At 40.0% G+C, this 15206-nt stretch overlaps 1 protein-coding gene across 2 annotated transcripts in view; it reads right to left on the bottom strand.

Moving 5' to 3' along the window:
• Positions 1-15206, bottom strand: part of TESK2 (testis associated actin remodelling kinase 2) — a 147783-nt gene that overhangs the window by 29332 nt on the left and 103245 nt on the right. For both annotated transcript variants that reach the window (XM_032430158.1, XM_032430168.1), the window contains one exon: positions 12887-12935. In XM_032430158.1, coding sequence (XP_032286049.1) covers positions 12887-12935 — 49 coding nt within the window. The remainder of the gene's footprint in view (positions 1-12886; positions 12936-15206) is intronic.

Below are 15206 nucleotides of genomic sequence, written 5' to 3'. Positions count from 1 at the left end.
GAAGTCGGCTTCTCCCTCTCCCACTCCCCCTGCTTGTGTTCCCTCTCTCACTGTGTCTCTCTATGTCAAATAAATAAAAAATCTTTTAAAAAAATAAATAAAACTACACTATATCAATGAAGAAATCACTGAAGGTTTTGAGCCAGAAAATGCCACTGATTATTCACAACAAATATGATAAGCAGCTATCATTTGTACTATACTAGGAACCAACTGATATCAATGTAAATAAATGGTCCTTGCCCTTAAGGAATTTATAACCTACATACACAAACAGTGAATAAAAATCAATGATAAATACTATTGTAATATGGAAGTAAATAGGAGAGGTACCTAACCTTAGGATATCAGAAAGGGCTTTCAAGAGAAAATAAGTTAAGTAGGAGTTGGCCAGGCCAATGGGAGATGGAGAGGTTGTGTTCTAGGCAGAGAGAAGAGCTGGTACATAGGCCCAGAAGTGGAAAGGGTCATGCCCCATTTGTGGAAATGAAAAGGTTCAGTATAACTGTGGTACAAATTGAGACAGCAGCAAAGAGGTCAGAGAAGTGAGCAGTGAGGCCATACAAACAAGCAGTAGTAGGATCAGATGTTTTGACTTGACCCTGAGGGCAATGAGGAGCCAAAGAAGGGTTTATGCAGGGAGAAACAAAATTAGATTTGTATTAAACACTGGGCTTATGTCCATCAACAGATGAATGGATACGTAAAATGTGGTATATATTTACAATGGAATATTTTTTATCCTTAAAAAGGAGGGAAATCCTGTCACATGTTACAACATGGATGAACCTTTAGGACATTATACTAAGTGAAATAAGCCTGTCACAAAAAGACAAAATGCTGTATGATTTCACTTCTATGAGGTACCTGGAGCAGTCAAAATCATAGAAACAGGGCACCTGGGTGGCTCAGTTGTTAAGCGTCTGCCTTCGGCTCAGGTCATGATCTCAGGGTCCTGGGATTGAGCCCTGCGTCGGGCTCCCTGCTCAGCGGGAAGCCTGCTTCTCCCTCTCCCACTCCCCCTGCTTGTGTTCCTCTTTTGCTGTCTCGCTCTCTGTCAAAAAAAAATCTTTAAAATAATAAAAATTAAAATTAAAATTAAAAAATAAAAATAAAAAAATCATAGAAACAGAAAGTAAAAGGTGAAATAGATCTGGAGATCTGTTGCACAACAATGTAAACATATTTAATACTAACTATTGAAATGTACACTTAAAAATGGCTAAGATAGGGGCGCCTGGGTGGCTCAGTCGTTTGGCGTCTACCTTCGGCTCGGGTCATGGTCCCAAGGTCCTGGGATCAAGCCCCGCGTCGGGCTCCCTGCTCAGCGGGAAGCCTGTTTCTCCCTCTCCCACTCCCCCCACTTGTGTTCCCTCTCTCGCTCTCTCTCTGTGTCAAATAAATAAATAAAATCTTAAAAAAAAAAAAAAACGGCTAAGATAGTTAAAATATAGATTTGTACTTTAAAAGGACCGCTTGGCTGGCAACATGGGTTGTATGAATTTAAGAGGAGAAGAAGACTGATAGACTAGCTACAAGGTTTTTGCAAGATGGTGGCAGAAGGAAATGGTGTAAGGTGAATGGGTTCAAGATAGGAAGAAGGTAAAGTGGACAGGACATGATGATTGATAAGACACAGAAAGTGGGAGAGGTTGGGGAAGAAGGAAAAGAGAACTATTAGCTAAACAGTAGAAAAGCTAAGCACTATACTAATACTTTTACAAGTTATTACTTTAACATTTATTAAGCAGCTACTTGTGCTACATGTACCAGAAGGTTTTAGACAATTGTTCTGCCACCTTCGTAGACCAGCTTCTCTTTTTCGAAGTTGACCTAAATTAGCCCTTGACACAAAGTGTCTGCTTAAGTATTTGTTCAGTAGAAAATAAACATAAGCAATTACTATAGGAAGGTGAAATGTACTAAAATGGGTGTGTTAAGGAAAGAAATGCTTATGATTCACTTTGGAAATCACTGATCTAAGAATTTACTATATAAGCAAATAATGGTGACCACAGTAACATGAAAAGACCAACATAAAGAACAAGGAAACACAGAACGTGCAGACAGCAATGATGTATCTGGTGTAGGAATGCTGAAATGCCCTTGAGTAGCAGGAATGTATGAGAGGTATATTGGGAGATCACCCTCTTTCCACTGTCCTTCCATTCTTCTACAAGATCCAAAGTGGCAACAGCGTGCTCTCAAGGGCCTACAGAGACCCAATTCCTGTGAATGATACCACTTATCAAGTTAAGAAAAGCATACTTGTCAAAACTTCTGTTAGAAACTGGTTTAGAGTAAACTCAAAAAGAGCTCTATGAATTCAGTTGCCATACTAGTCTCACAGTCATAGGGAGGATTAGGAGAAAGATTAGCTAGAAATCCCCAAAGCATTTTTCTAAATCCTCCTGCTATCTTATCACTACCAACACTGAGAAAAGATGCATCAAATGGATGGCCAAAACCACCTTGAAAGAGGAAAATGTCTTTGTGGCAAACAGATTAACTGCTGTAAGTTCAAGTGTGGGAAGCAGTATTCATTCATTCATCCATTTATCCACTCACCTAACTAGTATTTACTGCACGCCTTTATGTGCGAGCTGCTGAAGACTCATTAGTGAGCAAAATAACCAAGCCCAAGGAGTTTAAAGTCTAGTAAACACAGGATTATAGTCAGCCAGAACTTGATTCAAATTCCAGCTCCATTACTTAGCTAAAAAGACCTTAAATTAATTTCTTTCTCAGCCTCCAGATTCCTCATCTGTAAAATGGGGAAAAAACTACCTATTTCATGGTATTGTGTGATAATCAGACAATAGAGAGAGAGAGGGAGAGAGAGAGAGGAAGAGGAAAAAAATTTAGCAAGGGGGCGCCTGGGTGGTTCAGTCGTTAAGCGTCTGCCTTTGGCTTGGGTCATGATCCCAGGGTCCTGGGATCGAGCCCCACATCAGGCTCCCTGCTTGGCGGAAAGCCTGCTTCTCCTTCTCCCACTCCCCCTGCTTATGTTCCCTCTCTTGCTGTCTCTCTCTCTGTCAAAATAAATAAATGAAATCTTAAAAAAAAAAAAATTTAGCAAGGCCTGGTACATAAAAAACATTTAGTTAAAAAAACAGGCGGTACCTGGCTGGCTCAGTTGGTAGAACACGTGACTCTTCATCTCAGGGTCATGAGTTTGAGCCCCATGTTGGGTGTAGAGATAGGAAGGAAGGAAGGAAGGAAAGAAGGAAGGAAGGAAAGAAGGGAGGGAGGGAGGAAGACAACTTAAATTAATTTTTTCCCTATTATTACTCAGGAAGTAATACAGCAGCTGAAAAATGCCTCCTTCCAAAACAGTGAAATGTTTTCTAATGAAAAAACTGATAAACAGGATCTGAACAAGTAAGGTATCATCACTCAGAGTACTCCCTGGAATCCCGTGATCTATGATGTTATTTCCACTTGGATGTCCAATAAATATTTCAAACTCAACCTGTTCAAAACTGACCTCTCAATCCTCTCCCATCTTGTACATCCTGTAGTCTTCCCCATCTCTATTAAGAGCAACTCTATCCTTCAGGTGTTCTGACCAAAAACCTCAGAGTTATCCTTGACTCCTTTTATCTTCTCACACCCCACACCTAATGCATCAGGAAAGCCTAGTTTACTCTCAAAACAGATCCAGAATCACCAGCAGCACTCTGGTCCAAGTTACCATTATCTCTCAGCCTTTTTGTATAGTCTTTATTGCACAAACTTGACTGCAATCATCTCTTAACTAGTCTTCCTGCTTTCACCCTTGCCTCCTTTTCAGTCTATCCACCTCACAGTAGCCAGAGTTATCTTTTTAAAAGATAAGTCACATCATGTCATAGCTTTACTCAAAAACACCCAAAGACTTCACAATTCAGCCTGAGTAAAAGCTGAAGCTCTTACAATGGTCTACAAGACTGTGTGATCTGGCCCACATTTCCTCTCTGACCCCCATCTACTATCCTTTTTACTCTCTCTGCTGCAGCCACATCACCCTCTTTGGAGTTCTTCGACCACACCAGGAACATTCCTGCCTCCATGTCTTGCACTTGCTGTTCCCACTTCCTAGAACACTCTTTCCCCAGATATTCATATATCAAGCTCCCTTACCTCCTTAATTTTTGCTTCTTCTGTGAGAACTTCCCTGTCCAGATAATGAAACTGCAAACCCCACAGCACTTAAACCACATATATTACAATTTGGTTCCTGTGCAATCTAACTCTCCTACTCACCCTCCTGCTGATCACAATGTACGTTCCAGAGGGCAGAGATTATTATTTGTTCATTATTATATTCCCAATGCCTAGAATAGTGCTAGATACATAGTAGAAGCCCAATAAATACTTTTTGAATGAGTAAATGAGCCAGAAGCAAGCCAGCAAGTCAAGGGAAAACTGTTTTAAGATTAAAGTAAACTAAATGAACTCTTCTATTATTTGTGGGTTAGACTGCCAACCTCAAATTCTTGTTTCTCAAATGTCATAGGGAGTTACTATAAATAAGGGCAGAAAACATGTGCCACAATTTATTTAGAGATTTTTTATTACTAAATGACCAAACCAAAAAATTAAATAAAAGCTACTTTTTTCAAAAGTAAAGATGCCACCAAGTATTTATAGGAATGTTTTTAGCTATTTTTACAAGTATAAATGTAATAAACTTCTAATTGTGAAAGGACCTGAGATATGACATTTCACACTATTTCTGACTTCGAGCTCTTTCCACTGGGACTAATTCAGCTTTCTGAGAGCTGGGTCTACACCTAACAACCAACTATAAACATCCTAAACATATACTATGGGCCCAACAACACAAAGCATTATCATTGGCCTTATTTAGGAGACTGAGCTCCATGAGAGAGCCTGGGATTTGACATAACTTGGAGAGTGGGAGGGAGAAGAGAGGTAAGGGCATCCCAGGTCCCGGAAGGCACACTTAAGGCCAGCATGTGTAGAAGAGAGCAGAAAGACCCGCCTAACTAAAGGGAAGGATGTGTATTCTGAAATCAAATAGAGAGAGTTCTAGAATGCTAAACAGAAGTTTTTAAGAATTTTTTTTAAAGATTTATTTTTGAGAGAGAGAGGGAGAGAGAGAGAGAGAGAAGTAGGCACAGGAAGGGGGGAGAGGGGCAAAGGGAGAGAGAAATTCAAACCGACCCTGCACTAGGCACGGAGCGCCACGCAGGGCTCAATCTCACAACCTTGAGATCACGACCTGAGTGAAAACCAAGAGTCAGACGCTCAACCAACTACGCCACCCAGGAGCCCCTAAACAGAAGTTTTTAAACAGAAGCATCACATTATCAAAGTATGCCTAATGGATTATTTGAGTAGTGATATACCAAAATGAAGCAAAGAAAGATTAGAGACAGGAAAGCCAGCCAAAGTCTTTGTAGGAATCAAGACATGGAATAACGTCATGGCAAGAAGGCAGAGAAAGAAGATTCAGAAAGACATCACAAAGAAAATAAAAGGATTGGGAACTGGTTAAATTCAAGAGATGAGAAAATGTAAAAACTAATTCTGTAGTTTTTATTTCGAGGAATAAGTGTTCTAACAATAGAAAATGGTAAGATTGCAAAGAGTGACCTAACCTAGCTATGTTGTATTTGAAATATTAGTAAAATAATTGAGTGGAAAACAGGAGATGACAGAAAAAAAGAATATGAACTATAATGAGTAACAAATATTAATACATATGGAGATGTAAGAGTTAACATCATAGAGTAATGGCTGGATATTTAAAAATAGCTTTTAAGGAAGGACATAGTGAGAAATTTCTTACTACCCCAGTCACTAAATACTGAGTTCATGAAAGACATTGCAGTGGAATAAAAAAGGTCAGTGAGATGTAGAGTCTAATAATTCCCCTCCCTGTGAATCAGACCTGAACAAGAGAATGCAGCATAAGTGACGTTCTGGAACTTCAAAGGTAGGTCATAAGAAGTCTTTCAGCTCCCACGTGGGTGGCCTCTACCTCTTTCCTGTCACCATATACAAAGTCCAACTATCCTGAGATCACCAAGCTATGGAAAGTTCAAGCCATATGGAGATGACCGAGAATGAGACACCATGCAGTGAGAGGGGCCAAGCCACCTCCACTGACCATGGTACCAGACATGCAAATGCAGCAACCATCCTGGAAGTGGGTCCTCTAGCTGACACATGTGGATCAGAGACCCAGCAAAGCCCTTCCAAATTCCTGGCCTGTAAAATCACAAGCAAAACAAAATGGTTGTTTTAAATCACTAAGTTTTAGGGTAGTTTGTTATATAGCAATAAATAGGGGAATAGGCTTCTTTTTTATCCTGATAAGCCCAGAGCCTAGCAGACTGCCTAGCCTACAGCAGATTCACTCAAAGTGGTATGTGTAAAGTGAATCTCTTTCTTCCCTTGCAGATAGATGCTAATTCACAGCCTGTCATTTCTCCTACCCTCACCATTCCTTTAGAAGTTTTGAGCCACAGGGGCAATCATTGTTGGTACATCTGAAATGTCCTCTTCACTATCATGTGGTAGAAACAGTCTCCTCAAAGCCACCCCATGCTTGAAAGATAGGTATGGCTATGCTGCAAAAGTTAACCCAAGGCAGGCACCAACCAATACTGCATCTAGCTCAAGGTAAATAAGGTCAAGCGAATACTCTGTACTGGGCCACACAGAAACAAAAAAAGAAGTAGGCACAACTAAAGGCAATATCACAGCACACCAAGAAACTAGAATCGGGGTCTGGCTGCTCATTTTTATAAATAATGCATGAGTTTGGTCACTGAACCAACAGAGTTTCCTTTCATTATAAGCTCTCTGATTATATAAGGCTTCTTATAAGTCTGACAAAAAACAACTCAGAAACAACACATATCAACCCACATAAACAAGGAATTTCCGAAGTAACTATTCTTTAAAAAAGAAAGAAGGTGTATGGTGGGGGTTGGAAATGGTGAGTGAGAAGAGGATGAGGGCTATGTGAATAAAAAGTTCTTTTCAGCCGCCTGCAGGGCTGATCCATTCCCTCATGAGCTAAGAGCATTTCTTTTAGTACCAAGTATCTGCCTGGCTAAAGTGACTTTGCTGTAAAAGGAATGAATCACCTCACCAGGCCAAGCAATTGCTGTGTCTATAGCTGAGTGATTCTTACTGGAACGGTGGAAAAAGGCATAGTTTCTCCATGGTAGAGAAGGCAAGAGAGACCCCAAAACATCTGCCAAGCAATTCTTTTGCTGACTCTTTTGACCAGAGAGTATTGTCACTTGAGATCCCTACCCGACAACCTTATACCCCACTCATTCCCCAAATTTCCAATCTTCTAGGCACTGAAAGATTCTGCACAAAATGGATCTCTAAACTATTTGATTAGGAGGATATTTCCCTCTTTGTGTCATTCTTAACAAGCTCAAAAAGAAGACACTATGAGATGACACATAATCTGTCTCAAAGTATCTCTCTCTTCTGTCTTCGACAATGCCCCACACCTCCATCTTGGATATGGAAGAGAAAGCATATAGCATGTAAGTTGGTGGCAGCTACTTTTTGAGTAGAATGACAGCCACCTTAGGATGAAGTTGACAATGTAAAGACAGAGCAAAGAGATGGAAAGACATGGAGTCTCTAAATAACATCTATTTAGGGGCGCCTGGGTGGCTCAGTCAGTCGTTAAGTGTCTCCCTTCGACTCAGGTCATGGTCCCAGGGTCCTGGGATCAAGCCCCGCATCGGGCTCCCTGCTTGGCAGGAAGCCTGCTTCTCCCTCTCCCACTCCCCCTGCTTGTATTCCCTCTCTCGTTGTGTCTCTCTCTGACAAATAAATAAATAAAATCTTAAAAAAAAATAACATCTACTTAGCTGCTGAATTAAACCAACCTTAACCTAATAAGCTACTAGAATTCCAGTTATATTAGTCATTTTGTTTTTTAAGGTCTTTTGACTATTTTCTGTTACTTGCAACCGAACACATTCTAATATATCCAATAACCAGGAAATATCTTTTCCAAGTAACCCGAAATATAAAAGTAGTCAAAATCAAATTCTACAAATACTACACATGCTATACATACAAGAACCTGTGGGGATATATATATATATATATATATAAGCGCTTAGCACTGTGGGAAATATATAAGTGAATTAAGGACAGTATGTTATAATGGAAAGGGTATAGGCTTTGAAGTCAAATGAATCTGGATCCAAATCCTACTTTGGAAATTCCCTTAATTTCTCTAAGCCTAGTTTTCTCATCTAAATGGAGAAAATATGATTAAAGAATTGTGAGAATTACAGCTAATATATAAGCACCAAGCATAGCACTTATCCCACAGTAGGTGTTTATACTGGTAGCTATGATTTTTATAATGGGAGAAAGTCTTTGCCCTCAAGTAGGGTAGAAAAGACAAATAATTATGATTTTTTAATTGGGATATTTATAGGATATGGGAGATGGCAACAGATCGCAATTCTTCACCCTTTACGGAATCCATGCCCTTTGAAATAGAACTTTGCAATATGCTCCCAATGTGGACTCAGGTGTGTGACTTGTTTTGTCCAATGAAGATGCTGGCCAAGCAAACTTGAATATAAGCAGAATCATGAAAAGCACTTGTGCAAATGGCTGGCATACTCTTGCTGTTCTGGTATCATCACATCCAGGCTAGTCTGCTGATCCCAGAAGAAGGGTGAGAAGCAGCTAGAGGAAAGCCTCCCAGCAAAGCCCAACCTAGATCAGACTACAAGTTGACCTGCCAGATGCATGAGTGAGCCCAAGTGAGACTAGCAGAACTGCCTAACTGGGCTCAGCTCAGCTCAGCCCTGCACTTATACAAGAAACAAATGTTACTGTTGTATGCTTTTGAGGTTTTGTGGTTGGATATTACATAGCCATAGCTAACTAATATATAGGGTTATATTTTCTGTCTTTAAAAACCAAAGATTTTAGGGGCGCCTGGGTGGCTCAGTCGTTAAGCGTCTGCCTTCGGCTCAGGTCATGATCCCAGGGTCCTGGGTTCAAGCCCCGCATCGGGCTCCCCGCTCAGCAGGAAGCCTGCTTCTCCCTCTCCCACTCCCCCTGCTTGTATTCTCTCTCTCGCTGTGTCTCTCTCTGTCAAATAAATAAATAAAATCTTTAAAAAAACAAAACAAAACGAAGATTTTCACTTCCTTGATAACTCATGACCAAATGAAAGACGTTAGGGTTTCCCAAGTTAAAGACATACTTATGGAGCATTTCTACTAGATACAATATGGATTCTTAATTCAACTCATTAAACTTAAAAGGTTTTGTTTGATCTTTTATCAAACTGTTTTCTCTTTAACAAATAACTCATTTGCTTAAAAACTCAGAAGTCTATACTTCACTACAGGTAAAACTATCTGTAGTAGTTAGTAGTACCTAACTGTCTGACTGCTCCAAGTTCAATTAATGTCTACAATTTTTTTTTTTTTTTTAAGATTTTATTTATTTATTTGAGAGAAAGAGAGAGCACAAGCAGGAGGAGGGGTAGAGGGAGAAGCAAACTCTCCACTGAGCAGGGAGCCTGACGCAGGGCTTGATCCCAGCACCCCGGGATCACGACCTGAGCCAAACGCAGACACTTAACTGACTGAGCCAGCTTATTAATTTTTTAAAGATTTTATTTATTGGGGCGCCTGAGTGGCTCAGTCATTAAGCAGCTGCCTTCGGCTCAGGTCATGATCCCAGGGTCCTGGGATCGAGTCCCACATTGGGTTCCCTGCTCAGCAGGAAGCCTGCTTCTCCCTCTCCCACTCCCCCTGCTTGTGTTCCCTCTCTCGCTGTCTCTCTCTCTGTCAAATAAATAAATAAAATCTTAAAAAAAAAAAAGATTTTATTTATTTGAGATAGAGAGTGAGAAAGAGACAGCACGAGCTGGGGGGGGGGGGCAGAGGGAGAGGGAGAAGCAGGCTCCCCACTGAGCAGGGAGCCTGACGTGGGGCTTGATCCCAGGACCCTGGGATCATGACCTGAGCTGAAAGCAGACACTTAACCAACTGCGCCACCCAGGCGCTCCCAATGTCTATAATTTTAAAGAAGAGTCACGGAAATGGTTCAAGCCCAGAAAAGTCCAGATCACTACTGTATATGAGAAATACTCTTCTTAATTATATCAACACTCTATAGGCACTAACAAGAGCTATGTTTGTCCGCTGTAATTATTGACAAACTACTTTAAGAGAAATAAGGGATGGTGTTCACATTATTGTAAAGAGCAGCATTCCACCAGTCAAGAAAAATCTACTAAATGTCATCTAAGTTCCCAGTGCTGTGCTAGATGTTATTAGTAATTTATTTTCACAATCCTTAGTGAAACCAATAGCTGTGCTGCCAAGTCAAATTATAGGATAAACATAGGATTCCCCAGAGATCTATGCCATGATGGCCTTTGCTGATCCCCTTCTGAAAATAACCAAAAGCATTTGGATATTTGGGCTGCATGACCATCAGCCTATTAACATCATAATAAAAATTATTTGTATGATAAGCTATGCCAAGATCTCATCAGTAATACTGGAAATACACACTCTTTCACAAAGCAGGCACTATATGTTATATATGGCTATGAATAAGCTAACAAACAACAAAAAATATTATTTAAGTGCAACATGGCCAAAAGAATGCTGCATTAAGATCATTCATTTCTGCCATTTCCATTATACCCCACTTCTGAATTTGCAACATGATCACCGATTTTAAAGCATTTTCTTCTTTGTCAGCAAAACCAACATACAAGCCCTTCCAATAAACTTACATTTCAGAGAATAATGATATAACCAGGGAGTACAACAAATACTTTAACAATTATTAGTGTCAGAGCTTTGGCAGATAGAAGACTTGAGAGAAGGAGAGAGTTTTGTCTTTGAAGAATTTATAGACTCACTTCTGAGAAAAGAAATACACAGAAAATGTTTTTTGATCTGGAATGCTGGTTATGGGTGTGTTCATTTGTAAAAATTTAGTGAGCTGTACACATTTCGTATGTGTGCTTTTTCTGTTATGTCATACTTCAATAAAAAGTTTTAAAAAAATTTAGTAACATTAACAGCAGTACTGAACAGCAGTATTTTTTTAAAAAGATTTTATTTATTTATCTGACAGAGAGAGAGAGAGAGGCAGTGAAAGAGGGAACACAGCAGGGGGAGTGGGAGAGGGAGAAGCAGGCTTCCCACTGAGCAGGGAGCCCGATGTGGGGCTCGATCCCAGGACCCTGGGATCATGACCTGAGCTGAAGGCAGACGTTTAACAGCTGAGCCACCCAGGCACCCCTGAACAGCAGTATTAAATACCAAATGAAAAATACTGACAATTCAAGGAGTTCAGGAAAGCCCAGTCAATGTTAATAATAAAAGCTGTAATAGTTAAAATGTATTAACCAATTACTACATGCCAGACACTGTGCTAAATAAGCATTTTACAAAATCCCTGTGAGATCATTTTATCAGCAAGATCTGCCATAATTACTTACTCCCTCCTCCTTGAAACTCCTTCCTTTCCATTCCAGGCCAATACATTCTCCTGGTTTTCTTCCTAACTCACTAGCCACACTCCCTCTCAAAATGCCCTTCTCCTCTGACTTTTTTTTTTTTTTTTAGATTTTATTTATTTGACATAGAGAGACATAACACAAGCAGGGGGAGCGGGAGAGGGAGAAGCAGGCTTCCCGCAGAGCAGGGAGCCCGACGTGGGGCTCGATCCCAGGACCCGGGGACCACGACCCGAGCCAAAGGCAGATGCCTAACGACTGAGCCACCCAGGCACCCTCTCCTCTGACTTTTAAAATTGAAATACTCTAGGCCTCAGACACGGATCCTCTTCTCTATCTAGACTCCCTGGGGCAGATACTATCATTATTATTATTCCCATTTTACAGATGACAACACTGAGACACAGATAAATTCAAATCTAGGCAATCAAGATGTCAGAGCCCATGCTCTTATTCTCATTATTCTGCCTTCTTTAGCCTTCCATAAAAGAGGCAGGACAGAGCTACACACATTCCACATTCTGGTGCCCTCAGTAACTGGGAAAAGAGACAAAGAGTGAGGCATATGGAACCTTCCATCATCAGATATTAAGGACTAATACCAGGCACCAAGCCAGCAGGAAACCAATAATCACAAATTCTGTTAAACAATTTTCCTTCCTAAGTTTCTTCACTTTGTATTTTGGTAATTACTTCCCAAGGAAGATCATGAACACTTTCTAGAACATAGATTCTCAAATCTAGATGCTCACTTGAATAATCTGGGGAGCTTTTAAAAATACATATGGGCCCTATGAAGACCTACTAAACCTAGGAGATTTCAGGAACCTGTGTTTCTAAGAAGCACCCAAGCAAATTCTGAAGCTGACAGCTCAATACCTGAATTTAGGGAGCCTTTGTTCTAGAGAGGATTCTCTGGTCCTCAGAGGCTAAGTAGTGGCTATTATATATTATCTGCCAAGAAGAGGCTGAAAATGAAATGAGACTGGAGAGGTAAACTAACTCCAAGGAGTAATAAGACCAATCAGGACACTACAGCAGTGACAGTGGAATTCTAGATCAGGACACCAAACGTTTATGTCTGTTGCCATGAAAGAGTCTGCAGCCAAGTGATGCCATCCCTTAGCTTAGGAAGGGGTCATCCAGGCAGCAAGAATCAATATAATATTTGAGCACTCATATTTTCAGAGTACTCACAAAGTATTATGAGGGAATCCAAGAGTATTAAGAGATATGGCCATTGTCCCCAGGCAAGAGAAGAAAGCACTGTTAACACTGCCATTTTTGCATAAATATAAATGCATATACAAGTAATAATTACTATGGAACCAAAAATGCTGAAACTAAGGCAAAGAAGCCACTTCAATATGCTTACTTAAGTCTTACCTCTGTAAGTGCATGCAATTGTCCTTGATGTACACACACACCCATGAACCTATGAAACAAAACACATATTTTTAAACAAATGAAAATACCACAACTGCCATATTGAGAAACTAGTTTAGTTACTCATGCATTAGAAACAATGCAATACCTGTGAAGTCTCCTGGGTTCCTGTACAACCCTGCAGCCTCTCTAACTTTGATACCAGGCTGGTAAATTTCTAAGTTTACCATGAAACATCTGGTTGTGGCAAGATCTAGTGGTAAAAAGCAACTGTGGAAGAGAGAAAGGAGTAAGCTTTAAAAATAGCATGGTATATTAGAAAAGGCACCAAAGCACCAAACTGGAAGTAAGAAAACCTGATGCTGGTTTCAGCTCCACTGCTATCTGACTACATGCTCACAAAAAAAAAAAAAAAGAGAGAGAGAGAGAGACACTAACCCTATCTGAAGTTCAGTTTCCTCATCTAGAAAGTAAGTAAGTTGGACTACCCAAGCTGAAGGTCTGTAGTTTACAAACCACCAACTATGAGAGAGAGAGGGGAAAAAAGCCCACATTTGCTGGAAGAGAAAGGACTAACTTCCTTAACATTAAAAGAACTCTTCCAAATATGTAAAAAAAGAACTCAGTAGAAAAATAAGCAAGGGGTGCCTGGGTGGCTCAGTCAGTTAAGCGTCTACCTTCGGCTCAGGTCATGATTCTAGAGTCCTGGGATCAAGCCCCGCGTTGGGCTCCCTGCTCAGAAGGGAGCCTGCTTGTCCCTCTCTCTCTACCCCTCCTCCTGCTCATGTTTGCTCTCTCTCTCAAATAAATAAAATCTTAAAAAAAAAAGAAAAAGAAGAAAAAAAAATGTATATAATTCATAGAAGAGTAAGTAAAATGTCTAATATCAAAATACTCTAATTCACTTATAATTAAAGAAATATACATTAAAAGAAGATATTGCTTTTAAATCTATCAAATGAACAAAGATTAAGATTGATCATGCTCAGTGTTGTCCAGAAGGTGAAGAAAACAGGAACAGGAAACACTGTTAAGTTCTTGGCACAACTTTTTCAAAGGGTAATTGATTATATCTAGCAAACATTTTAATTGCTCCAACAACTCCACTTCTCAGAATTTATGTTACAAATATACTCAATTTGGGTACATATAAAAGGACACCTACTTCACCACTGTATATCTAAATACCTGCCAATAAAAAACTAGTTAAAACTGGGCGCCTGGGTGGCTCAGTTGGTTAAGCGACTGCCTTCGGCTCAGGCCATGATCCTGGAGTCCCGGGATCGAGTCCCACATCGGGCTCCCTGCTCGGCAGGGAGTCTGCTTCTCCCTCTGACCCTCCTCCCTCTCATGCTCTCTGTCTCTCATTCTCTCTCTCGCAAATAAATAAAATCTTAAAAAAAAAAAAAAAAACTAGTTAAATATTTATGGCATATTCATAGATTGGAATACTATATAGCCATTAAAAAAGAATGGAGTAGATCTTTATGCACTGATATGGGAAGATATCCAAAATATACTGTTAAAACAAAACAGTGAGCTACAAATCCCACTTATATAAAAAAAGTTTGTATATTAATAGAAAATGTCTAAGAAGTACTACTACTAAGTACTATATGGTATCATTTATATGTGGAATCTACAAAACAAACAAAACAAAAACAGACTCATAGGGCGCCTGGGTGGGTCAGTTGGTTAAGCGACTGCCTTCAGCTCGGGTCATGATCCTGGAGTCCTGGGATCGAGTCCCACATCAGGCTCCCTGCTCAGCAGGGAGTCTGCTTTTCCCTCTGACCCTCCTCCCTCTCATGCTCTCTGTCTCTCATTCTCTCTCTCGCAAATAAATAAAATCTTAAAAAAAAAAATTAAAAAAAAAAAACAGACTCATAAATACAGAGAACAAATTGGTGGTGGTTGTGGGGCGGGGGGGTTCAGAAATGGGAGAAACAAGTGAAGGGGATTAAGAGGTACAAACTTTGAGTTATAAATAAGTCATGGGGATGTAAAGTACAACATAGAGAATACAGTCAATAATATTGAAATAATTTTGCGTGGTGACATGATAACTACACTTATGGTAAGCATTTTGTAATATATATAAATGTTGAATCACCATGTTGTACACCTGAAACTGATACAATACTGTATATCAACAACACTTCAATTTATTTTATTTTTTTTAAGATTTTATTTATTCATTTGACAGAGAGAGAGAGAGAGAGAGAGCACAAGCAGAGGGAGAAGCAGGCTTCCCGCAGAGCAGGGAGCCCGATGTGGGACTCAATCCCAGGACCCTGGGATCATGACCTGAGCCGAAGGC

The sequence above is a fragment of the Phoca vitulina genome, unplaced genomic scaffold (assembly GCF_004348235.1).
Source record: "Phoca vitulina isolate PV1807 unplaced genomic scaffold, GSC_HSeal_1.0 scaffold2, whole genome shotgun sequence".
Lineage (NCBI taxonomy): Eukaryota > Metazoa > Chordata > Mammalia > Carnivora > Phocidae > Phoca > Phoca vitulina.
This window is presented reverse-complemented; position numbering and strand designations above follow the sequence as displayed.